Source organism: Acomys minous (genome assembly GCF_964271855.1).
Source record: "Acomys minous genome assembly, chromosome: 10".
NCBI classification, from domain to species: Eukaryota; Metazoa; Chordata; class Mammalia; order Rodentia; family Muridae; genus Acomys; species Acomys minous.
In genome coordinates, this window is record NC_140491.1 from 30,100,885 (window position 1) to 30,125,151 (window position 24,267).

General features: G+C 52.9%; 1 protein-coding gene across 2 annotated transcripts; it reads left to right on the top strand.

The window, feature by feature from the left end:
• The first annotated feature begins 2,038 nt into the window (after positions 1-2,038).
• Positions 2,039-24,042, top strand: NSG1 (neuronal vesicle trafficking associated 1). 2 transcript variants are annotated; one of them, XM_084797777.1, is made up of 5 exons: positions 2,039-2,349; positions 2,716-2,870; positions 6,010-6,126; positions 17,324-17,434; positions 22,829-24,042. In XM_084797777.1, the coding sequence occupies exons 2-5, from the start codon at positions 2,742-2,744 to the stop codon at positions 23,027-23,029; spliced, it is 558 nt and encodes a 185-aa protein (XP_084653903.1). In that variant the 5' UTR covers positions 2,039-2,349; positions 2,716-2,741; the 3' UTR covers positions 23,030-24,042. The 2 variants fall into 2 exon arrangements, with proteins under 2 accessions (XP_084653903.1, XP_084653904.1); XM_084797778.1 differs by having other exon boundaries at positions 2,340-2,441.
• The last annotated feature ends 225 nt before the right edge of the window (positions 24,043-24,267 follow it).

Sequence of the window (24,267 nt, forward strand, 5' to 3'; positions counted from 1 at the left end):
ACCTGCCAGCACATACTTCCTCCCCTGAGCATGTCCCGGTTCTGACTCTCTGTCACATCTCTTGGTGAGAGCTGATGCTGTGTCCTCAAGAGGGTGACAGTGTGTCTTATGCACTCTGCATTTCTGGTGCCCTTCATGGGGCCCAGATACAAGCAAAGAAGACCACACAGAACGAAAGAGCAGTGCCCAAGCCAGCAAGCCACAGCATAACCGTAGCTGCCTCTGGGATAGCCTGATCCTTGGCAGTCTTGGAGGGAGAGGGAACCCTTTTGCTTCATGAATGGATTCACAAAGGCTAGTGCTGTGAGTAGGCTAGTGCTGGGAACTGAAAATAGCTGGAGTCTGGGATAGAGATAAAGCCCTTCTCTTGGACAAACCAGACAGCCTGACTGGTGAGCCTCCTGATACCTGGAGGCTGATGCCTGGGTGGTTTCTAACTCCTTTCTCAGCTGCCAAGAGGGCCACCTGATGTCAGACAGGTGTCTTCAACCCCTGTAGTGGATGTAAACATGTTTTGTTTTGATCCCGAGTGTGGGATGGGGAGCAGACTTGTGAGAGAACAGGTGACGTTTATCCACCAGAAGACAAACCACCTCCTGTGGGTGCTTGGTTTTTACCAGCTGAAACACATTTTAGTACGGGCTCTGAGGCTTGGTTTTTACCAGCTGAAACACATTTTAGTACGGGCTCTGAGGCGGGGCTTTTTGGGTCTTGATATTGTTTGGCTGTTCATCACTCCACTTGGAGACTCACCGCTTTGGGCGCTCTGGGTTCCAGCAGCAACTTTGGTGGAATTGCTGGTCTGCTGAAATCCTGCCGACTAAGGGGAATCGCTCCCAGAAACTGAGTCCAAAAAGGTCACCTTCTCCTGTTCCCATTAACCTCTTTTCTCTCCTATGTAGGGTAGGTGGGTTAAAAGGGAAGGATAAACATTAAAGAACCTCAAATAAAGTAGGTTTAGAAAAGGTCAGAGCCTACAGACCCCCTTCCCTCTGCCTGAAGAGGCATGAAAAAGCACCCTAGAGGGGACTCTGGTCCCTAGCCAAGCTGACCTAACTCGACTCAAAGGCAGCTTGGACACTGCCAGAAGCCTGATGAGCAGGGAAATCCTGGCAGCACTGCCTTCCCCCCACCCCCAACTTTTAAAGAAGGGGTCCTCCTGAAGAGTTTGGAATCTGGACTTATAGACTGTCCCTGAAGGGTCAGGTTTCAGTTATTCCTCAGGGTTCTCTCGGGGGATGTCAGAGAGCCCCAGTTTCGGCCATAGGAACATCTAAAGCTCTTACGGGAACAGGATGGTGGTCGAGGATGGTGAGGCGCCCGCCCGCAGCCCTACTCTCCTACTCCTCCTTTTGCAGCTTCGCTTTAGCTTCCCCCATCAAAGTGTTTCCTTCCCTGCAACCTGTAGGCCAGGCTGCCTAGTGGTCTGTAAAGTGCATTGGCCTTCATCCGGTAGCGGTGACAGCTGTCTGGAGCACCGGTTCAGGCTAGAACCTGGTTCATCCTTCTGGGTCTCTGTACTATCTAGGCTTGCTAAGGTTGCGTGAGAAGATTCCCATTTTCCCTTACCTGGTGTCCGCAGACAGCTTGGCTAGCCTAGCTCTCCTGCTAGGCACCCTTAACTTTGAACACCTGTCCTTTTGTCTCCCCCAAACTCCACCCCTCCACACACCACACAACCTAGGCGTGCGTCCCTCGTGGGACAGCATTACCTCACATCCCGAAAACACCTTTTTTTTTTTTAATTTTTATAGGAACCCGCCCTCATTTTCCATCCCTCTCCCACTAAGCCTCATACTAAGGGCCACTGAGGCCGGTCACCCACACTGTCCTCCGAAAACCTTCATCATCCTTCAGGATTTTCAGATCTACTTGGCAGTGGGCCAGCACCGTGCCTCCCTCCACCTTCGGGGCTTCCCAGCACCTCCCTCTCCCTTCCCTTCCTCCCTCCGGACCACCCGGCGCCCGACCGCCACCCCAGGGTTGCACAACCCGCTGGGTGTTCCCTCAGCCGGGCCTTGGAAATCTCTAGTTCTCCTTCCCCAGGTCAGGGCGCGCGCGGGGTCCCCGGGGGACCCCCACCGCAGCCGCGTGCTCCTTTGTGAGACCGATCCGCGCGCGGGCGGCGCTGCGTCAAGGCAGAGGTGCATCGGCGCGGCCCCACGCGCACTCCCGCGCGCGGCCCCCGGGAGCGGCAAGAAGGAGGCGGCGCGCGGAGGCGGGAGGCGCAGAACCCAATCGCTGATCCCCCGGCCGCGGCGCCGCCTCCGCCATTGCTGCGCGCGGGAGCAGGCGACGCGGAGCCTTGGTGCGCGCCTGGAACCTAGAGCTGCTGGAGCCGGGCGTGGGGTGAGTGCGGGTGGCGAGTGGGGCGGGTGGTCGAGCATCTCTCACGCAGAGGGCTGCGGAAGACGCGCAGGAGGACAGCGCGGCAGGACAGGGTACGCGTCCGGAAAGGCTAGGCATGGGTGGCGTCCCCTTTCCCGGCTGTGATGTACCTTGCGGGATGGGAATCTAGAAATGTCTGTCAATGCACAGTCCGGAGACCCTGATCTAGCTGCGATCGACGCGTCTCCGCCACCTCTCTGGGGAGACCAGGCGGGGACGGCGGACATGGGGACAGCGGGTGGGTGTGTGGAGTCCTCCTGGCTGTGCTGTGCCCCGCCCCGCCTGGCTGCCGCTTGCCCTGACCCCTACACGGCCCTCCCTCCGCAGGCCCCAGCCTCGAGTCTTTCGCAACCATGGTGAAGTTGGGGAACAGTTTCGCAGAGAAGGGCACCAAGCAGCCGCTGCTAGAGGATGGCTTCGACACTATTCCCCTGATGACGCCCCTCGATGTCAACCAGCTGCAGTTCCCACCCCCGGATAAGGTATGCTCCCCTACACTGCCGCGCTGCTGAGTCTGCACCCCTAAATCTTAGGCTGCAAGTGAAACAAAAGAAACGCCTTGTGCGCGTTGAGAGGTGGGGGCGGGCTCAGCCAGGAGGAGGAGGAAGGCAGGGCTAGCACAATGTACCCTCGTGATACTGGGTTTGGTGATGCTGGAGGCCCCCCTGCCTTAGGTGACACCTTCGTCTTAGCAAGACTCCTCAGTAGAAATACCCCTCTTGATTTGGGGCGCGTGGGGGGGGGGGCGGGGAATCTTATGAGGAGAGAGGAGCGTTGCTTGTTGGTACAGTAGTCTTGGGGGTCAGGACTGAGCTCAGCGAGCTGGCCTTTTGCCTTCCTGGATAGTACGGTTTCAAGCTCCACTTGCCTCACTGGGTGTGTGCTCTTTCCTCTTTGTTCCTTTTGTGAAATCCCCAGATCTGAGCTCTAGCCCCGATAGTGCTAGTGTAACCAGGACGATCTTTACCCTGATGCATTTTTTTTTTCTTCTGACTTAAAGACTTCCCCCTCTTGAATACATCCAGTGGGGGTATCACTGCTCCACAAAGATATTTTTTTTCAAGCCTTAACATTTAAAGGCAAATTCCATCCTTAAAGTAGAAGATAGCATCACAACACTCTAATGTAAAGCTACACGCCCTGCTGCGTCTACAGTCCCTACACACAAAGGGAGCTTGCTCTCTAGTAGCCCCACGTTATTGTCTCTGTTTCTTTCCCTATAAAGAGGCTGTGCGTTCGCTGGGCAGTAGAATGGAGTGTAGAAGGGACTTACAGTGGGTCTTCGCTGGTAGAGGCTGCCTTCGCTTCTAAGCTTAGCTTCCCAAAGTGGTTTTGTTCCCCTAATTCTATTGTCTGCTCTTGGGGGTGTGGTGGTTAGAGTGAGGGAGACAACAATATGGGAGCAGGGAAGGGGCTGGTTGCAGATGTCTCCGTTTTGGGAAAGGGAGATCAGCTGGTCATACCGGTACCCACACCACAGCTGTTGGCCCAGGCTAGCCTTCATACGAGGAGCCGGGGCTGGTTGAGTCTTTGGCCTCTACCCTAGGGTGAAGTATCAGGGGTTGGTCCTGAGAAGCCCTATCCCACAGCCAAGGAGCAGCAGAAACTCTGTGTCCTGGAGCAGCACCTCTATCGGGCGGATTTCCTCTGCTTGGCCCAAGCCTCGTCTTTTTGCCTTCAGTGTGTTCTGTTCCAGAACTGCCCGGCACGGTTGGCCACCAGGAGGAGGGCTTCTGGCAGCTCCCACATTCTGCCCATCATCCCTGTTGCTCAGGGGTAGGCTAGGTGGCTCTGTAAGGGTCAGAGTCTCTCCTCTCTGGGGTAACTGATGGGGATGCTTCAGAGAAGGGTATTCCTGTAGGAACAGGTCCTTGAGCTAGAAGGCTTCCAAAGTCAACAAGCAGAAGAGAGAGACACTCAGGGTTCGCCAAATGCACCCAAGGTCATCATGCTGAAGGTCACTGGCCTCCGGGATATAGAAGTTTCTAGCCTTGCTGCTATTTCCACTCTGCTTTATAACTGGACACCTCACACACGCGACAAGATTCAGGGAGGTGGGGGATGTGACTTCCGAGTGCAGGCTGCATCCTCCTGAGAATATGCACCAGTGCTGATGGCTGCCAGTAACATCAGGGACAGCCTTGCCTGACATCAGTTAGGTACACTTGCCACACCAGGCACTGTCTTGTGCACTTGGTAGGTTGAACTTCAACGTGCCCACATTGCTGCGTGGCCGCCACTACCATTGGACAGATGCTGGCAATGGAGGTCTAGACTAGAGAGTTTTAATGGAGCTCTCCAAGGTTGCCTGCCAGTTAGTGGTAGATGCAGTTTGAATTTTAGGTGGGCTAAATTTTAGGTGGGCCACAGATGTCCTCCCTGGCACAGCTCTGGATGACACAGGCTTTATACCCTGCAGGTTATAAATGAGACACAAAGAAGCCTTCTGTATTCACAGTCAAGGGAAGTGAATGCAGACCTGCTCAAGGTCACAAGGCTACGTGGGGACAGCTGGGATAAGAGGATGTTAGGGCATTGCTCGGTGCTGTCTTGGGAATATGGTGCCTTGAAGGGGAGGCTACCCCTCTGTCTACTGCAGAAGAGTGCCACGCTAGAAAGGAAACTAACAGCATACACAGACGCTCAGGGCTCTCAGGCTCAGTGACGGGCATAGCCCACTTTTACCCCTAAGACTGCTCTTGAGTCTGGCTCCACAGGTCATGGATGGAGTGAAGAGTTCTCTAGTTACTTGCCTGGGACCTGTCCTGAGTCACTCAGTTCCCTTTGTCTCACTGTCAGGGCAAGTGGGTGTCTCCCAAGCCCTGGAAACAACAAAGGACATACTCCCTCCAGGAGAATTAGAGCGGGGCGGGGGGTGGGGGTGGGGGTGGTTGGTCCGCTGGCCCAGAGCCAGTGCTGGGCACCTGCACTGGGGAGTGAGCTTGGTGATTCGAAGTGGGTAATTCCTTGACCTCTCTCTCCCTGTCCAAGGGAAACAGAAAGGCAATGGAGCCCCGGCAGAGGCAGAACTGGGGAGGCTGAGATAGGAATGTCCCTGGAGGATGTAGTGTGGGTCACCAGGTTGGTGTCAAATTGGCAGGGCTACAGGGCAGTCTGTACAGGGAGGATGAATAGGTTTCCAGGTTCACAGAAGCGGGGAGAGGGGAAGAAAAAGCAAAAGAGACCCCAGAGCAGCTTCTTTCCAGGTGCCAGTTCTTAGCTGCCTAGACAGCTGTGTTTAGGTCTTCTCCAGTGACACACGTGCCCAGCAGGTGGGTGGCATAGAAAAGCCAGTAGGACAGTAGAGGTGCCCCCTCCATTCCCTGGGCCAGAGCTTTTCTATAGTGGGTGCTCTGTCTGCCAGCCATTAGCCCTGTGGCCTTGGCCAGTGAGCATCAGTTCTCTGTCCCCCAGTTCTGTGTTGTCTCCGGGACTGCTATAGGACCATGAATAGGCACTGTCTCTGAAAGTGCCTGCAGACCAGAAACTGCTCTCACGGCCTGGAGGGATAGTGGGTATCTTTGAACTTGACAGGGCCCAGACCCACCTGCTCGGGGCAGAATGTGTCTCAACATAGCTGGTTTTACCACTGACCGTACGCCTCTCCGTTTCCTGGCTAAGGTCGTTGTGAAAACTAAGACTGAATATGAACCTGAGCGCAAGAAAGGCAAAGCGCGTCCTCCCAAGATAGCCGAGTTCACCGTCAGCATCACGGAAGGAGTCACCGAGAGGTTTAAGGTGAGTGGTTGCAGACTGAGCTGCTGCCTGTAGGCTAGGAGGCAGCTGCCAGGCTGTGGTGAGGCAAGAACAGAATATGATTCTACGTATCCATGGTGTGCAAACCAGCGGCAGGTATTGTTCATTTTTATAACAGGGAAAAGCCACCCATGAACTTCTCTTTAGGTGAAGGCAATAAACATGAACAAACATTTGCCAAATATTGAAGTATTTGCCTGGCAGTTGCAGGAGGAAAGCACACAGCCCAAGACACTTATACCCATCCAGGCAGGGCTCTGTGCCTAGGCAAGCTCCTCCAAGGAGCGGCCACATGAGCAGGCTATTTTCCTGTGCCCCACCTCATGGGCGTGGGGGTGGGGAGGGGACTGTGGGCTCATTGGTCCCAACTCTCTAGGGCAGAGCCATGACCAGAGTCAGCCTGGCTGCAGAGCCCATGTGTTCAACCTCCAATCCTTCTGTACCTCCTGATACCTCTGGTGCCGGCTGCTGAGAGGGCGAAGTTCCAGTGAGCCCTGATAGGAGGAGCCTTCCTCACAGCAAGGGTGTGCTCCCTAAAGTGGTGTCTGCTGAGGAACAAGCTAGGATGTTGATATTCTGGAAACCTCACTGTTTGGGAATGATTTAAGAGAAAATAAAATGGTGGCTGTGGTCCAGATTCAAAGGGGTTAGTTCGGAGACATTCTCAGACTTACTAAGATAAATAGTCCTCGATGGATGGATGGTCATCCCCATTAGGATGTGTGAGCAGTCTACTCATGGGTGTGCAGGTGCATACCTACCCTTGGCGAATTGTAGTGTGTCTGTACTTAATTTTGGGGTGATTGTGGGAACCACAGAAGGCAAGCTCGGAGACCAACAACATTCCTAGCTGCAAGGGAATCCAGAAGAGCAGAGTGTCTTCATGGAATTTGGAAAACAAGTCTCCTTCTGCCCCCAGTTGCTTCTCACTGCTGCCTGCATCTTGTTGGTGCAGTAGGTTCCATGAATGTCATTTATCCGGTGTCCCTGGTGAGGCTGGTCAGTGAGCAGCGTGGTACCACACATCCTCTCCATCTGTTGAGTGTCTCTTTGTGCCAGGCTCCCCTCAGGTGTTCTTGGTTTGTGTTTTTCTCACACACTCACCTGAGGCAGCTCTATAGGTGCCTTCCCTAAGGCACAGGTGACACATCTCACTTTCCAAGCCTCCTTCCTTGTCCCGGCAAGTAACAGCTGGTATGCTTCCCAGATAGGGGCCTGAGGCACAGAGGTCTGTGTCTGCATCCCTGTGGGTATGGAAGGGCATCACGTACAACGAGCTGCTCTTTCCGGCTCAATGGGTGGTTCCTAATATGTTTGAGGTTCATGGACAGTATTAAGACAGATTGGCTTAAAGTCAGCATCTTTGTTCTTCTATGGGGTCAGTATGGCTGCCCTCTGTGGCCACTTTTTTGCCCACCAGTATCATGTACTTGGGATCAGGTACAGGATCAAACCTGAATGTCAAAGCCACACTGTCTGAATGCTGTCTTGCCTGAGCATGTCCTGGTTTCTCATGTCTGATTGGATTTTTTGGTCCCCATCACACTTTAAGTCCGTGAGTAGTATGGTGTCCACATATCCTCTCCCTCTGTGCCTCTGTGTGCCGGGCTCTGTCCCCTCTGCTGTTCTTGGCTTGTGTTTTTCTCACATGCTCACCTGAGGCAGGTCCCTAGGTCCCTTACCTAAGGCACAGGTGACGCACATTTGGCCCCAGGGCTCCAGGCAGTCATGGCTGGGCCTCTGCACGGTTACTTGGCTTCTGTTGCCCAGAACCTTAGGGCTCAGAAGACCCAGGAAGACCTTAGACAGTGTCTACCATCCCAGTGTGGAGACTTCTGGTCTCAGGAGGCCTACCTCACCTCTTTGCTATCTCCCAGGTGTCTGGGAAGATATTGGATACAGTGGGGACCCACTAGAGGATTGCTCTACACTTGCAGTACTGCCTAGTCTCCCGCTGTCAGTGTTTCCTAAACCTAGCCTCTGTGCCTTCTTCATGACTCACCCCTAAGATGGTGGGGACTCCCCTCATCTCGGGTTCTAAAGCCATTATGAACTCCCATGACCCAAGCTCCAGCCCCAGGCAGAAGCCCATCCCCCTCGCTCTTTTGACACCATGGCTCTCAGAAATAAGCTCATCCCAAGTTCCTGTTGCCCTCTGCCAGGAAGGAGGCAGTGCTTCCAGAAGCAAGTGTTTCATCTTGTTGACTCCAACAAACGCTTTAGGAAGTGGGATGCCGCCCTTCTCTCCATGATAGTCAAGGGGCGATGCAGGCAGAGCTGGAGCGCTAGGAGCCTGCTCTTGGTGAAGCAGTGGAGGCCACAACTTGCAAGGGGTGTCTCACCACACCCCTTTCCTCTGTTGACTCTCAAACCCTGTCTCACAACTACCACTGACAGCTGCTTTGCACCCAGCAGACCCCAGCTCTCCCTCCTGCTCCAGCAGCCAAGCCAGATGACACCCCTGACAGCATCCTTTCCCCTCATATATCTTGTTTCTGTGTGGCAATTCCCAGCCCTACCTCCCAGCCGTCCTCCTTTAAGAAGCTAGGCTAACCTATACCTCCCTCTGGGCAATGGTCCTGGGATCTGATATCCCAAGCAGGTACTGACGAGTGGTCTCACGGAGCAGAAGCTCTTTGACCTGCTTCATGACCTTGAAGAGGAAACCAGGCCCTAGCAGCCAGCCCCCTGAGGCATGGATATTGGCCCAAAAATGAAGGTGTAGGGCTTGTGTGCGCAGACAGCACTTAGACGTAGCTTGGGCCAGCACTGCCAGAGTCTCTGATACCATCTCTCTGGCGCTTACCGCGCTCTCAGTAAGAGCTAGCTAAGTAAATGAGTGGCCCATCCATCATCCTGGTGGACTCCTATGGAGGAGGCTTGGCATGAGTTCCTGGGTGTCCCTGTGGGCTCCTTAACAGCCGGCAGCTCTCCTGATCTAGCCTTCTACTGGGTCATGGATGGGTATATGCGCTCTATAGGGGACACTTGACGGTTACCACAGGGTCAGCAGATGACCAAGGCCTCAGTCATGGATTCCTGCGACCTAGCTCCAAGAGCTGGTTCCTCCCAGCATGCTGAGGTGAGCAGCCTCCTGGCGCACTGAGGGCTGACTCAGACGGATGGCCCATGTTTTAAGGGTGGCCCTTGCTTCTGTCAGCTCTAAGATGCTTAGGAACCAGAAAGTTAGTTCCTCACATGTACCTGGGAGTTTCACCCAGGCAAAGCGCAGTTTAGTCAGCTCTACAGTTGGATGTAGTGTCTCCTGAGGTTCTGTGCTTTTCTTGATGGGGGCATGGTCTGGCACAGCAGTAGAGACATTTGGAGGGCTGGAGGCCTTTGTAAATGTGAGTGTTTATCTTTCTGGAAAGTTCTCTTGGCCTTTAAGACTTAGTGATATTTTCCATATCCATGAGTGGGTACATACAATAGGCCACATGGCTGTTATGCATATAGCATCAACTGGTTAAAGGTTGAGGGGTGTCTGTTCTGAACATGGGGGTTTGGGGAAGGAGCAGATTGTCTGGACTCAGGAACCCACCCTCTGACCCTCCCACCAGGGAACTATCCACAGTGTTGGTAGGAGCAGCACACCATTTTGCTGATGATAGTTTGGGTCTCTTCCTTTATATGTATGTAAACTGGGGGAAGGAGAACCTGCCTTTTAGACCTTGAAGCAATAGAGAAGTTGTGTGCATACGTGAGCCTCTTTCTCCTTTGTGTTGTTAACGTGTGCCCATCACTCCTCACTTCGGAGGGCACCCTTGAAACCAAGTTGTCTTTTTGGATATTACACTGTGGTTATCACGGGAGGGTTAATCTCTTGGCTGAAAGGTTGCTAGGTTGGTTGCTAGGTAACAGCTGGGGGCAGGGAGGCTTTGTAAGATTGCTATACAGGGATAGCAGGATGAATCACCTTGTGGCAGCCAAAAGCCTGGGCTTCCAATGAGGCTTGAGTCAACGGGGAGAGCAGCCATTTAATTAATCAGAGGTGTTTTTACACTGAGAGTAAATGCAGGCTAAGATGTTGCTCAAATAAACTAAACTTAAACATTAAAAAAAAAAAAATCTGTGCTTTCCCACTCATGCAGGCAGTGTGTAATGGGCTGTCGGGACCGTATCTTAATGTCCTGGAAGATGGATGCTCCACAGTGAGGCAGGCTCAGGGAAGGTTCTGCCAGGTTCTCTTCTGCTCTTTGTGCTTTGTGGCTGTCAAGAGTGAAGAGTGCTGCGTCTTCCAAGGTCCGCACACCTCCCCTCTTCCATCCAGTTAAGAGTTTTAGGATGGAGCCACACCCCATTCTGGTACCACCGTTCTAGCCTTGAGAAATTCTAAGGCCAGCCTTGCCCAGGACCACCTTTCAAGGTCAGTGAAGAGCCAGGAGGATATCTTAAGAGAGGCCACTTTAGGATGGTCCTCAACACTGGCAGTCAGTGCTGCAGTGGAGACGTCCCTTGGCATGCTGTTGCAAATGATGCTGTGGGTGGTTTGTTTCTTTCTTGATCGTCCTTAATGACCTTGAGCTTCCTGTGTGCCTGCTTTCCACACTCTCTAATAATCCCCATGGCAGGTTCTAAGTCACCCTTGTTAACTGTTTATAAACGACAATGCAGTTTTCCTACATCGATTAGAGTGTTGGGGGTGGGGGTGGGGTCTTCATTCATGGTGGCAACAGAGACCTTAGAAACATTCTTTTAAATACCATGACTGTGGTACTTAAATACCACAAACTCTGGGTCCAGCTATGGAATGGGGGCTTCTTCCCAACTTGCATAAGGCACAGGTTGAATCACCTTGGGGGGTATGTGTCTGTATTCTCTTCTGCGTGGTCCCTAAAAATATTTAGCTCTGTAAATACTTGAAGGTTTCAAGATTCATTCTCTGAGGGATTTTTTTTTTCTTTTTCCCTGTACTGCATTAGTCAGCAAAAGGTTTCTCCTCCAGGCATGGGGCACAGAGACAGCAAGTGACCTAACGCCATCGACCTGCTTAGGCCTTTGTGAGCCTTGTTTTTCTTGCCCTTGGCAGCAGCATCAGAACACCAAGCTCGCTCTTCTCAGTAAGGAGTAGCTCCAAGCTCAGCCGTAACAGGGGTGAACATGGCAGGACTCAGACTTCCACATCCTAGGACACCAACCCCATGCCAGTATGGTTAGGAGCGGCTCTCCTGCTGTTCCCTGGCTAGGATTCTGCTGGTTTCTGCCTGGTGGGAAGTGCTGTGGGAACTGGTCAGCACCCAGTGTCTTGGCCGTTTGGGTGATTATAACCCATGCATAAACTGTGGCACTTTGATGAAAGACAGCCAGCTAAGTGGGCACAGATGCTGGGCAGTAATTGGTAATGAAGCTGGGTCTAAGCACCAAGGATGCCTCTTCCCTGCTTCACTAGGGCCACACCCTGAACCCCCTCTCCTCCTCATCCTCACTGGGGTCACACCCTGAACCCCCCTCTCCTCATCCTCACTGGGGTCACACCCTGAGGCCCCTGTCCTCCTCAGTCTCACCCAGGGACATAGTCTATTCCAGGTTGTTCCTTTCCAGAAAACTCCTCAGATCCTGCTGACCTCCTGCTCATGGCTGCTCTTGCTGGGGATACCAGCATCTATGGATACTCTCAGATCTTTGCCTTCCTACCTTGTTCCATTAAAAAAAAAAACCAGTGGTAAAAATAAAGATACAAAACTCACCACTCCAAAGTACAGTTTAGTGACATTTAACAGTCACCAAGCTGCCAACTGTCATAGTTCCACAACATTGCGTTATCTTAGGAGTCAACCCAGATACACTAAGCAGTGAGCCCCACCTCCCCGTAGCCCCCAGCAGCCACTGATCAGTTTTCCTGCTTCCGTAGTGTCCATCATTGGACACTCTGCAGCCTTTCCTGTCTGACTTTTACTTAGCATCTGTTGTTAGCATGTGCCAGCACTTCATTTCTTTTGAAGGCCAAGTAATATTCTGTTGTATGGACCTACTACATTTTCTTTACCCACTCAGCCACTTTTGGACTCTATCATTTGGCAACTGCAGTTTTTCTTTGTATAAACTTTTGTTTGAAGGCCTGTTTTCATTCTTGTAGGTAAATACCCAAGGGTGGGACTGCTGGTTGCCATGATAATTTTTATAATTTATGTGTTGTGGAACACCCACTGATTGTTAGATTAGGGCCACCATTTTTCATCAGCAATTCACAGGGTTCCAGCATCTCCTCTGTGCCTTGCTAGCACTTGGTCCAGCCATTACAGTGGGTGTGACGTGGCATCTCCTTGCAGTGTGATGCATTTCCCTGATGCCTAGAATCATTGACCTGCTTCCTGGGGTCTTGCCACATCAAGGACTTATCCAGACTCCCACTGCTTGGTATGCCAATGGGTAGCTCAGTCAGCTGCCTCGTGTCCCCATTCCTGCTGGGTCATGATGCTACAGTCAGCATATTTTTGATACTGCAGGCTTCTCTGCTCTTCACCTCCACTTTCTCTCTCACCTCCCAATGAACTACCTGTCCCTTGAGACTGATGCTTCTCCAGGAGGTCTCCAGAGTAATCAGAGCTCCACAGCTGCCTCCGTGTCCTGCCTCTCTAGTGACACTTATTTACCTGTGCCGAGTCAACACCAGGGTGATGCAGTGGAACAGCATGGCCCTGCAGGCTGCTCAGCCACCTCCTGAGGTGGACACTTTGGGTAGCTAATCTCAGATCCCCTGAGGAGGCTCCCTGGCTGCATGGGGATTCCTAAGATGGGAGAAAGTAGGACCTTCGGGGAGTAAGACCTTGTGGTCTCACAGGCCCCCATGTATAGAAGAGAAAAGAAAATGGTGTCAGGCTTGGTCTCAAGACCAGTCTAGTCTGTTCTCTTTGTTATATTACTTTTTTTTCCCTTCTGATTTGACATACATTTGTCTGGTTTGAAAATTATGACAGTAGGCGGGCCTCACAGCAAGGCCTGCAATTCCAGTCAATTGTGAGGCCGAGATGGGAGGATTGCCAGTTCACAGGCAGCCGGGACAACTTAACGAAGCCTTATCTCAAAATATAAAGTGGACCCAGGCCCTCTAGGTTTTGTCTCTGGCTGAGAAGGGTGGGAGTCAGCCCTGTCTGGAACGCCATGGCTCTTTAGGCCACCCTAGGCCACGAAGGAAAAAGTTATACTGGGTATAGCTCCATCCTGTGTGAGAATATTTGCTTAATAAGACCAACATGCCTGGACCCCCATAAGCTGTGTTCATGCTCTGTCCACTGAGTGGACAGTTCTGGGTTGGCTTTGGGTGCCACAGACCTGCTTAGTAAGTACTCATTTGGAGGTGGGCTGTGTGCCGGCCTGCACTGTGGTGGGGCTCCAGGGATCTGGTCCTTGCCTTTCTGTTTCTGGAACTTCATTGGCCAGCTCAAAGTGCCTCTCCCCCATCCTAGTCTTTGGACTCTGTCCCAGAATCTCCCCTACTCTCTCAGGAGGACGCCAACGAGGTGCTGAAGGTTCACCTGGATAACCCAGGTTACCTTCCTATCCCAAGGTCCTTGGTAAGTTCCGAGGTCTCAGTCCAATTTGTGTTACTGAAGTGACACTGGTTGTTGTTTGTTTATTGGGTCTATGTGGGAGGCAAGAGGACAACCTTGAGTGTCACTCCTCAGGCCCCAGTCACCTTTATCTTGAAAGCAGGTCTCTCTCGGATGTGAAAAAGCACTGGTTATGCTAGGTTTGGTGGCCATATCCTCCTGTCTCTATCTCCCTAGTTCTGGCATTACAAGTGCATGACATCATGGTGGGTTTGGCTTTTTGTTTGTTTTCATGTGGAACACCCTCATTGCTGTGTTGAGGCAGAGCTTTGTAATGGAGAAGCTCTGGTGAGGCCTAGCTGCTCACTCATGGCAGCCAGTGGGGGGGTGGGGTAAAGGGACAGGGACAAGATGCCATTTCAAAGGCACCTCCCCCCACCCCCCACCCCCCACCCCCCATCCCCCACCCCCCACCCCCCACCGCAGGTGCTCACTTGTTCTGACCAGGCCCCACCTCTAAATAGTCTATTCAGCTGTGGACGTGCCCATGGAGTACCTCACTGAGAAAGTTGGCAATCCTACAGTCATCCATTCATCTCGGTAGGCCTACTAGCTGGTGGCCATGTCTTGAGCAATAAGCTCTTTAGGGGAACACTTTAATATTTAAATATAAATGGTAGTTTAGTAACCCTAGGTTACAGGAATTCTGCCCATAAGTGGGACCCTCTATTTGGGCCCAAGGCTTACACTCAGGCCGAGCACAGGGGATACCTGGATAGCAGTCAGCAATCCTAACGTCCACTTCCCACCCCTGATAGTCGCTGCTGTGGGAGGAGCTCCCACGATGTGAACACACAGCCGTGACTGAGCCTGCTTTGTGCTCGGTCTGGGTCATTTCTCTTCCTTCATGGTCCCTCCTGGGTTCCTAGCTCCCCTGGTGTCCAGATGGCCCCTCTTTGATATCTAGGCCTTTGCATTGGTCCAAATGTGAGATCATGGGTTTCCAGCTTCTGCATGGAGGCCGCAGCACTAGGTAAAAGGGCATGGTGTGGCTACTGTGTGCCTGCCTATGGGCTCTTACGGACCTCACCACAAGTATCACCATGGGGCCGGAACCCCTATTTCACAGGTGAGACTCTGAGGGTCACAAGGAGTGCCCTGCTCTGGCCATCTCCCTTCCAGCCCCTGGTGTGAAGGGCTAGCCCACCCGTGCGTTTTGGTTCCTCTGTCCCGCAGTTGACTGAGGGATGAATGGTTGGTGGTCTAACTCTCCGGGAGGCAGGGTGTCTGTTTGTCCTTGTAGAGCAGACCTCAGGGAGATTCCCCAAACCTGGAGGTACTGCAGATGTCTAACTTGTTCTGTGTTCTAGAATGTTACCAATTGTCTCATGAGTACGTATATGTGGGGGAGGGGAGGAGGCCATGCAAGTCTCCAAACTGGGACATGCTTTGTTCCTCTGGACTCTGGAAGGAGCTTGTGTCTCGTTAGTTAGCGCCTGCTTGTACAACTGAACAAGGTTTAGGTGTTCCAGACCCTCCCTGGGATCCGGAGACTAGCCAGGGCTTTGAAGGGTAAGAAAATGGGTAAGACACAGCCTGAGTACAGAGGAGGTGTGTGTGGGAACTGTCCTTAATTGGGGGGGGGGCAGGAGAGGAAGGGGGGAGAAAGGTGAGCCAGGCTATGCTCCTTAGTACAAGTCCTGTGGCTGCCTGAACAAAGCACCACAAAGTGGGGGACTCACAGATGCATGCTTTCAGGTTTCTGGAGGCAAGAGAGGCCTGAAGTTAAAATGCGGGTGGGGCACTCTGCCTTAGAGTCCTGCTGTGTGTGGCAGTTACTGCCATCGCTGAGGGGTGTGCACCTAGAGATGCGTTATTCCAGCCCCTGTTCGCACATGGTGTTCCTTCTAGTGTGTGTCTCCGCCTCATCTCTTTTTTTTTTTTTTTACAAGGACACTAGTCAGACTTGACGAGCGCCCTGCTAATGACCTCATCTGAACACAATGCATGTGCGAAGGCTCATTTCCAAGTGAGGCCCTAGCCCGAGGCACTTGTGCGGGACACTGTATATTTACCTGTGGGGCTGGGAGCAGGTTCCCTAGCACCCTGTCTTGTCATTTTCCTGATACCTGTAAGGCTGATAGTCATTGTCCCCCAGCTTTGATTTTTAAAATTAAAATTAATAAGTATTAAATAAATAAAAACAAAACTATTAATAAAATATTAATTACCTTTATTCGTGTGAGTGTGTGTGTGTGTGTGTGTGTGTGTGTGTGTGTGTGTGTGTGTGTGTGTGCACCACAGCACTTGTATGGAGGTCAGAGGACAGTTTTCAGGAGTCATGTCATCAGGCTGGGTGGCAAGTGTCTTCACCCATGCAGCCATCTTGCTAGCCTTGATATGTTTTTACTTTATTTTGAGGCAGGATCTCAAGTGACTGAGACCGGCCTTGACTTTGCTATGTAGTTGGGAATGACCTTGAACTTCTGATCCTCCTGAAGTGCCTGCCTGGGTTACAGGTGTGCGCATGCCCAGGACTCAGCTCTGTGGGCAAGGGCTGTGAGAGGACAGGCGTGTGCCTGGGTCCCTGACAGGACAGATTCCACACCAGGTGTGTTTCTGGGTGAGGTACCTGGCTCGAGATCCTACTCTGCCATCTGTGGGACCCTGGGAGAGGCAAGGAATGGACGGTGGCCATAGGAGCAGCAGCCAGGAGTCTCACTCTCTTGGTGTTCAGTGTTTAGACAGGGTCGTCACTCCTGGACCCTCCCACCACCCCTGGCAGTGACCTCTCTGGATGGACCTAGCACTGTCAGGGCGGGTGGCTATTACCCCTTCTTTTTCCTACATGTGTTAGGATCTGGGCTGCTGGGGTAGAAAGTAGGAAGCCAGAAGTATCTGTCCAGACTGCTGTTTGTGGTACCTGGACCCCACGCTGGCTCCTAGGGTCTGTCCGGGGATCCTGCACCATCTCCCATGCTTTTCCATCTTATGCCTCACCTCAGGACATATCTTTGTCCCACCAGGCTCCTCAATAGCCAGGCAGGCACCTTGAGGTCCAACTACAGAGGCGTCTTATGGTGTTTGACTGTTGCTTGCACATCTGTGAGCCGTGTCTCATTTACACTGTTGTAGCTTTGTGTCTACTCAGTGCTGGGCATTCTAGTGTTCAGCTTACAGCCCCAAAGAACCCAAACCCAAGTTCTGGCTGTCCTCAAAACACTGTAGAGGGCAGAGGTGAGGGTGGAGCTCCTGTTTCTGCTTAAGTGGCTCCAGCATGAGGGTGGCCTGGGGTCTGAGTGACAATGTCTTCACCCTGAGCTCAGAGGCCAGACACATCTGTGGAGCAGCTGTTTCCTAGGTGACAGGTGTTCAGCTCTGTAAATGGGGGGCCCTGAGTGCATCCCAGCCCCACTTCTCTGTCAAGGGCCCAAGTTGCCTGGGAGCCATTCGGCCTATGATGAGGCTTTCTTGTGTCTGTCCACAGAGCTTTCCTTGTATCCTGGAATACTAGGAACACATGAAGGTGACACATGAATGGGGTGAAAAGTTAAAGCCATACAAAAAGTGCCCAATACAAGGTGATTCCCCAGGCTCTTTGTGCAGGTGCACGTGCCTTTGTGTGTGTGACTGCCTTCACCTGTCAGCTGTTTTCGCAGCCCCAAGGTGGTCTCTGCTTCTTCCCGCAGGTGTCCGTGCTGGTCCTCTTTGCTCTGGCATTCCTCACCTGTGTCGTCTTCCTGGTCGTCTACAAAGTGTACAAGTATGACCGTGCCTGCCCTGATGGGTTTGTCTTGAAGGTAAGGTCTTGGCCCCGTGAGAATGCCTTTGCAACCCCTTCCTGCCCTACAGCAGGAGAGCCTTGGCTGTGCCCCTACAGTGGGAGGGTCCTCACTGGAGGCCATGCCTGGGCAGCCAGACAGGTAGAAGGCACCGTGTGGTCACTGGGGAAGAGTCCTCCCCTAGGGCAGAAAGTGACTGGCTGACACTTCCTCCAGTACCGAGTGGGGGGTAGGGTAGGCAGCAGTGCCCAAGAGGAAAGCCCTACCCCAAGCCACACAAAGGGGTCCTCCTGCCTACAGCTCTCCTGTGCGTTCCACGAAGGAGCCAAGTTGGCGTCTGCGCACATGGAAATGTTCTCTCTGCGGAGGTAGGAGATGGAGCAGAGCAGAGGTGTAGTTCAGTTGCTACCGGTTTCCATGTCCCACTCACTCTGGTCCTGAACTTTCCAGAGCTGACGGCAAATGGTGCCGTGCAGGCTTTGGCACTGCTGAAGTGTGCACAGTGCAGGCAGTGGGCGTGTGTGCCTGCAGTCCCACGTGGCTTGTGGATCTTTGCAGGATGGATACGTCTGTCTGAGTTTTGCTGAGGTGAAACTGCAATGCCTTGGCAGAGCAAGTTAGAAGAGCTGAAAGTTCACGTACCCCAGCCAGGACCTCCTCCACCATTTCACACCACAGGCTCCTTCAGGGTTTCTGACTTTCAGCCCTTATTTCTTCCTGCAGCGACTGTAGGATACTTGCCACATGAGACAATTCTGGCGGCTCAGGGTGCTCAGCTATAGCCAAGAGTCATTGATGCAAAGACTCGCTTTCCTGAAGCCCTTCTGGTTCAAGAAATATGAGGCAGGCAGGCAGGCAGGCAGGCAGGCGTGTGTATGCTGAGTGAGGAGGACTTGGCATGGAGTATGGGGACCTGCCCTTTCCAGATGCTGGTCCATGCTGTAGGAGATGGAGTGGTATCAGGTGAATTGGGGTGTGTTCAGTGGCAGTGAGAGAGTGCCCAGTGTACAGCCAGATTGCACACTGCACGGCGCCCTGAGTTCTGAGCAAAAAGAGGGGGTATGATGAGATGATCCCAGGGGTCACCTGGATGTTGTGAGGCAGGCGGTGAGCTGAGGGAGGAGTGAGGCAGGCAGTGAGCTGATGGAGGAGTGAGGCAGGCGGTGAGCTGAGGGAGGAGTGAGGCAGGCAGTGAGCTGATGGAGTGAGGCAGGCAGTGAGCTGATGGAGGAGTGAGGCAGGCAGTGAGCTGATGGAGGAGTGAGGCAGGCAGTGAGCTGATGGAAGAGTGGGGCAGGCCGTGAGCTGATGGAAGAGTGGGGCAGGCAGGTAGTGAGCTGATGGAAGAGTGGGGCAGGCAGTGAGCTGATGGAAGAGTGGGGCAGGCAGTGAGCTGATGGAGTGAGGCAGGCGGTGAGCTGAGGGAGGAGTGAGGCAGGCAGTGAGCTGATGGAGTGAGGCAGGCAGTGAGCTGATGGAGGAGTGGGGCAGGCAGTGAGCTGATGGAGGAGTGGGGCAGGCAGTGAGCTGATGGAAGAGTGGGGCAGGCAGTGAGCTGATGGAGTGAGGCAGGCAGTGAGCTGATGGAGGAGTGAGGCAGGCAGTGAGCTGATGGAGGAGTGAGGCAGGCAGTGAGCTGATGGAGTGGGGCAGGCAGTGAGCTGATGGAGGAGTGAGGCAGGCGGTGAGCTGATGGAGGAGTGAGGCAGGCAGTGAGCTGATGGAGTGGGGCAGGCAGTGAGCTGATGGAGGAGTGAGGCAGGCGGTGAGCTGATGGAGTGGGGCAGGCAGTGAGCTGATGGAGGAGTGAGGCAGGCAGTGAGCTGATGGAGTGAGGCAGGCGGTGAGCTGATGGAGTGAGGCAGGCGGTGAGCTGATGGAGTGGAGCAGGGAAGAGAGGGTCTAGATGGCTGACACGATGGGGAATGGAGAGGCAGACCAGGGTGATAGTGGATGAACAGGAAGATTGAGTTTAGGAAGGCCAGGAGGGACAGGCAGGCAGGCAGGACCTGGCCTGAAGCTAGGTGACTCAGGCTGACATCATCGGGAACAGTGGCGCCTCTGTAGGAAACAGGATGGTAGGGGACAGCTCCCTCCTGCAGTCACTGCTCACAGATGACAGGCCAGTGTTCCACCAACCACAGAGCTGTCCTGGGCTTTCTGCCTGGCCCATTGTGTCTGGTCTGGGGCAGGCTGCCTGCGCAGTGAGAGGGTAAAACTGCTGGCTCCACTCAGCAAGCACAAGTACTGTGGGAGAAGTTGGTGCAAAAGGGATGATGAGGATGGAGGCCTGGTCCCAGGCTGACTTGAGATCAGAGTCCTAGCAGCGTGGGAGGGGCCTGGGGTATCTGCGTGTATAAAAGGCCCTGCGGAGAGTGTGATCTGCAGTCCCTTGGGAATCCAGAACCCCATAGGCAGTTCTGTACGTGCACTACTGTGGGCGTGTACACTTTCCATCAGTGTCTCAATGGGAGCAGATGGTGCTCTGGATGATACAGCTAGGGGGTGTAAGTGGCTTGCTGGGTGGGCTGGGGAGGCTTTCCTCCATCCCTGTGTTCAGACATGTGTACACTCCACAACTACCTGGAGAGGAGGGCTGTGAGCCTCCCTCACCCTGGATGGCTGCTCAGAGACCCTAAGGGGGTGCCTCTTCCCCTTTACCAGCAGGAAACAGGGTTTAGAGGGCCGTTGTCACGCCCTTCAGTGCCTTCAGCTCTTCAGCATATGCTATCTAGGGGCCTCTTTCAGTGTATCAGCTGAGCCTTGGGAGTGTGGATGGACAGGATGTCTGGGGAGAGGGGACCCCAGAAGCTTGAGTCCTATCAAGCAGCCTTCTTGCCACAGCCAAATGGCCCAAGCTGAGGAGTGTGCGCAGACAGCTAAAAGGCAGATGGAGCCAGGGTCGCGATGTGTGCCCTCAGTCCTAGCACTCAAATGGAAGAAGTGCCTGGGCCATAGTGAAACCCAGTTCACACTCCACAGTGACCCCTGCTCAGGCCATGTGACAGTTGTGCTCCCTCCAGGACACCCATGTAGGTCACTGAGGCTTTGATTTCTTTTACCAAAAGGGTATGTGAAAGCCTTTCTCCATATGGGTACAGACTGAACACCTATAACCCCAGCTTCTTCTGAGGGTCTTGACACCATCAGCCCCTCAGAGGGTCTCTTGCATCGTCTGGTGGCCATGTTATGTGAGAGGTGTCAGACACCACCAGCTTATCCTCTCTCAGCCAGGTGCCCGGAGGACAGGGCCATTGCTCAGCTGCCCCCAGATGCCCATGCCTGCCTTAAGTAGCCCTTGCTCTTCAGGTCTTGGTTGCATGCAAAGTTCTAGCAGGGTCCTGTGCTGTGTGTCTGCCAGACTGGACAGGAGTGAAGGTGGTAACTGTAGCCTTCCTCCCATTTCTCTAAGGACTGGAGAAGGAGGGGTATGTGTCAAGGACAGAGTGAGGGTGCCAGTGCAGTCAAGAGGCGCTTGATCAGTTGTAGAGTCCTAGCTGGCCGGCACAGCCATCTTCTTCTGCAGTATAGGGGGTTCCTTGTGCTGGGCCGGGGTCAGGACACTCAAGGCTGTACTCTGGAGGGTGCTTGGAGCATTTCACTCTTCTGTATATAGCATCTTTGGCCACAGCCACAGCTCAGCTTCTTTCTGAGCTGTCCCACACTGAGTTTTATCCTTAGAGCAAAAGCAGCCAGGTTGTGTGGCACATTAGCAACATTTTAAAGATGAGGACACGTATGCGCGCACACGCACGCACGCACGCACGCACGCACGCACGCACAAGCTAGGTCAATGTCTTGTGTCCTCAATTATATATTCCCTGTCCTCTTTGGGGCAGCATCTCTCACTGAACCCAGCAGCCAGGGATTAGAGGTGTGCCATCTTGTTTCCACTGTGCATGTCTGAGCCACCCTGAGTGCTGTATCCTCATCTGTGAGGGCTGCAGCAGCAGAAAGCATAGGTGGTCAGGCCGAGTTGGTCTGCACCCGAGGCCATGCATGTCAAGTGCTGGTGGACTGAAGATGCTGGTGGAAGATTCTGGAAAAGAACAGGTTGGACCCATTGTCCTTAGGGTGATGATGGAAAGGTCTGTTTCATATTCCATGTCCTTGAGTTGGGGGTGGCATCTGGGATCGGCGTTCTGGAAGGGTGGCCCAGTGTGTGGTGGTGGACAATGCTGACAGGAGGTTCCAGTTGGAGCTATGCTGTCCTATCTGCTTCATGGAGCCTCTGAGTGGCATGAACCTCAGAGTGAGAGAGTTGGCCTGAAAGTACTCTACAGACCTGGGTGTAGGCAAGAGGAACCCTGCATGTGGGGGCATACTGCAGCCCCCTTCCTTTGCTGCAAGGGGAAGAAGGCTTGAGATCCATAGAACATTCTCTAGGGCCGGACATCCAACTGGCCCCATGAACCTACCCTAAGTTTGGAGATGGAAGCACTAGGTCACCTGAGATGAGGAAAGAGCAACTCAGCCTTGTGTGCCATGGGGTGAAAACCAGGTTTTCTTTCTTTTGACTGGGAGACACTTGGAAGGCAGACGGCCTCAGCACAGCTCTGCTAAGCTGCCCTAGGCTCAAGGAGATGAGTGTCCCAGATGACAGGTGGTGGCAGAGTGGTCTCCACCTCTGACTCAACTGTGGGGTCTCATATTCCTATCTGAGTAGGACTGGTGCTACATGCTTCAGATGGCTTCAACAGGGTGGAAAGCGTATTGCTGGTTTTAGTAGCCCAAGTGGAAGGCAGTCTAGGGAGTCGGCTGGAGTCTTTCCCTGCCCTGTGGCTCTTGAGGTTTTGTCCTCTGGGCAGTCAGGGCTGGCTGAGGAGGGAGGATGTGGACACTGGGGGGGACAGCTGCTCTTTGGGGGCCAGCTCCAACATTCTCTTGGCTTGATGTTAGTCACATGACCTTATAGGGCTATAAGGCAGGTAAGAAATGCAGTCCTTGGTTGCCACGCCAGTTGCATGGCTCAGTTCAGAGATAATTTGCAGTAGCTGGTTCTCCCCCCTCCTACCATGCAGGTCCTGGGGATTAAACTAGGGTTGCCAGACCTGACAGCAAACACCTTTACCCACTGAGCCCTCCTCAGTGCTCATCCTCTTAGTTCAGTTGGATTGTTCGCCGACATGTTAAGTATCCTTGAATCTCAAGGACAATCAGCCAGTTAGATGTGAGAAGGGAGGCACAACATCTTGACACTAACCTGGGAGCCCAGGTGCCTGTTGCAGCACAGCCAATCTGCACAGCTATGCCCTCTGAGGGCAGGCCCATCCCTTTGTCCATGTTAGTGTATATTCCTGCAAGGTCAGGGAAGATGCTTAGGAGCTATTTGGGGGGTGGGGATAGTAACTGCAGACATGAACTGCTATGCCCTTGTGTCTACTAACATCTCCATGGCCTCCTGTCTTCCAGAACACCCAGTGCATCCCAGAAGGCTTGGAGAGCTACTACACGGAGCAAGACTCCAGTGCCCGGGAGAAATTTTACACTGTCATAAACCACTACAACCTGGCCAAGCAGAGCATCACCCGCTCCGTGTCGCCATGGATGTCAGTTCTGTCAGAAGAGAAGCTGTCAGAACAGGAGACCGAAGCTGCTGAGAAGTCAGCTTAGCGAGCTGGGCAGGTTCCTTACAACGTGTCACTTGAAGGCAACAAAGGGACTTTGAGGGACATTTCGTTAAATATAATTACCGATAATTTAGAGATTACCCATTTACGGTGCAATTGCTTCTGTTTGCTAATGCTGCTTTGCAAATAAAACTTGCTGCGGACCACCCACAGGCATAAGAACAAGCGCATCTCAGCATTGCTTAGAGAGCTAGATGCCACCCTCCATGCCAAGGAGCCTTCATTTTAGCTCCTTCACTGGGATTCACTGGATACTGTCAAAAGATAATTTACACTGGATATGCCAGGGGTCTGGCCATCAGAGCAGTGCATTTGGTGGCTTCCTTTTTTTTCTTTTATGCCCCTTTGCTATCTGCAGACCTTACTCCATAGCCATATCTAGAGTGATCCCGTGCTTGCTGCCAACATGCCCTGTTGAGTGGTACAGAGAAGGCAAGGTATATGCCATGATGCAGCCCTGCCAGCCCCTGCCTGGGCAATTCTGGGAGGTTCTCTTTGGTGTGTACACTGAGCAGAGCACAATGACGGGGTGGGAAGGAGCTGGCTCTGGCCTGGGGGTCGCTGAGCTGTGTTCCTGTGGGTGGGCTGTCTGCGGGGGACGTGCTAGATAGGAAGGAAGCCCACCGGCCCTTTTCTTTCCTGTTACGGATGTGTTTGCACGTACAGCCCTGTATGCAGGTGCAGTTTGAGTTTTTTGTTTTATTAGCTGGGTGGGCAAAGTGACAATGTAATTTTGGGTAAGTCAGGGCTACTTTAGCTTTTATTCTGTGAAGAGATGTGACTCCTGTGCTGTGGGAAAGGGAAGGACAGCTGGTGGGGGGGGCTGATGTGGCACCTTGCAAATAGAATATCGAAGTCCACAATCTTATCTAAGTCCACAATCTTTGTAAGAAAAGTATGTTTATGTTTCAATCTGAATCTTGACATTAAAGTATATGTTTACAAAATTGCCAGTAGGTAAGCTAAATGTGTAAAACAATTAAATAGAAAAAGCTATTCATGATTGTTTTCTTTTATGTTCACAGAATGTGTTGTTTCCGGTGGGCATGTCAGAAGTCTCAGTGTTCTTTAGTAGGTCAGAAATAAATGGCGAATAGTCTGAGATCCTTTGTGAACAAGCATGGTGACCACCATCAACTTCACGGGTGTTTCCTGAGGCGGGCTACTGAGACAAAACATTTTATTGTCAGAGTATTCAGAAACATAGACAACTTAGCACAG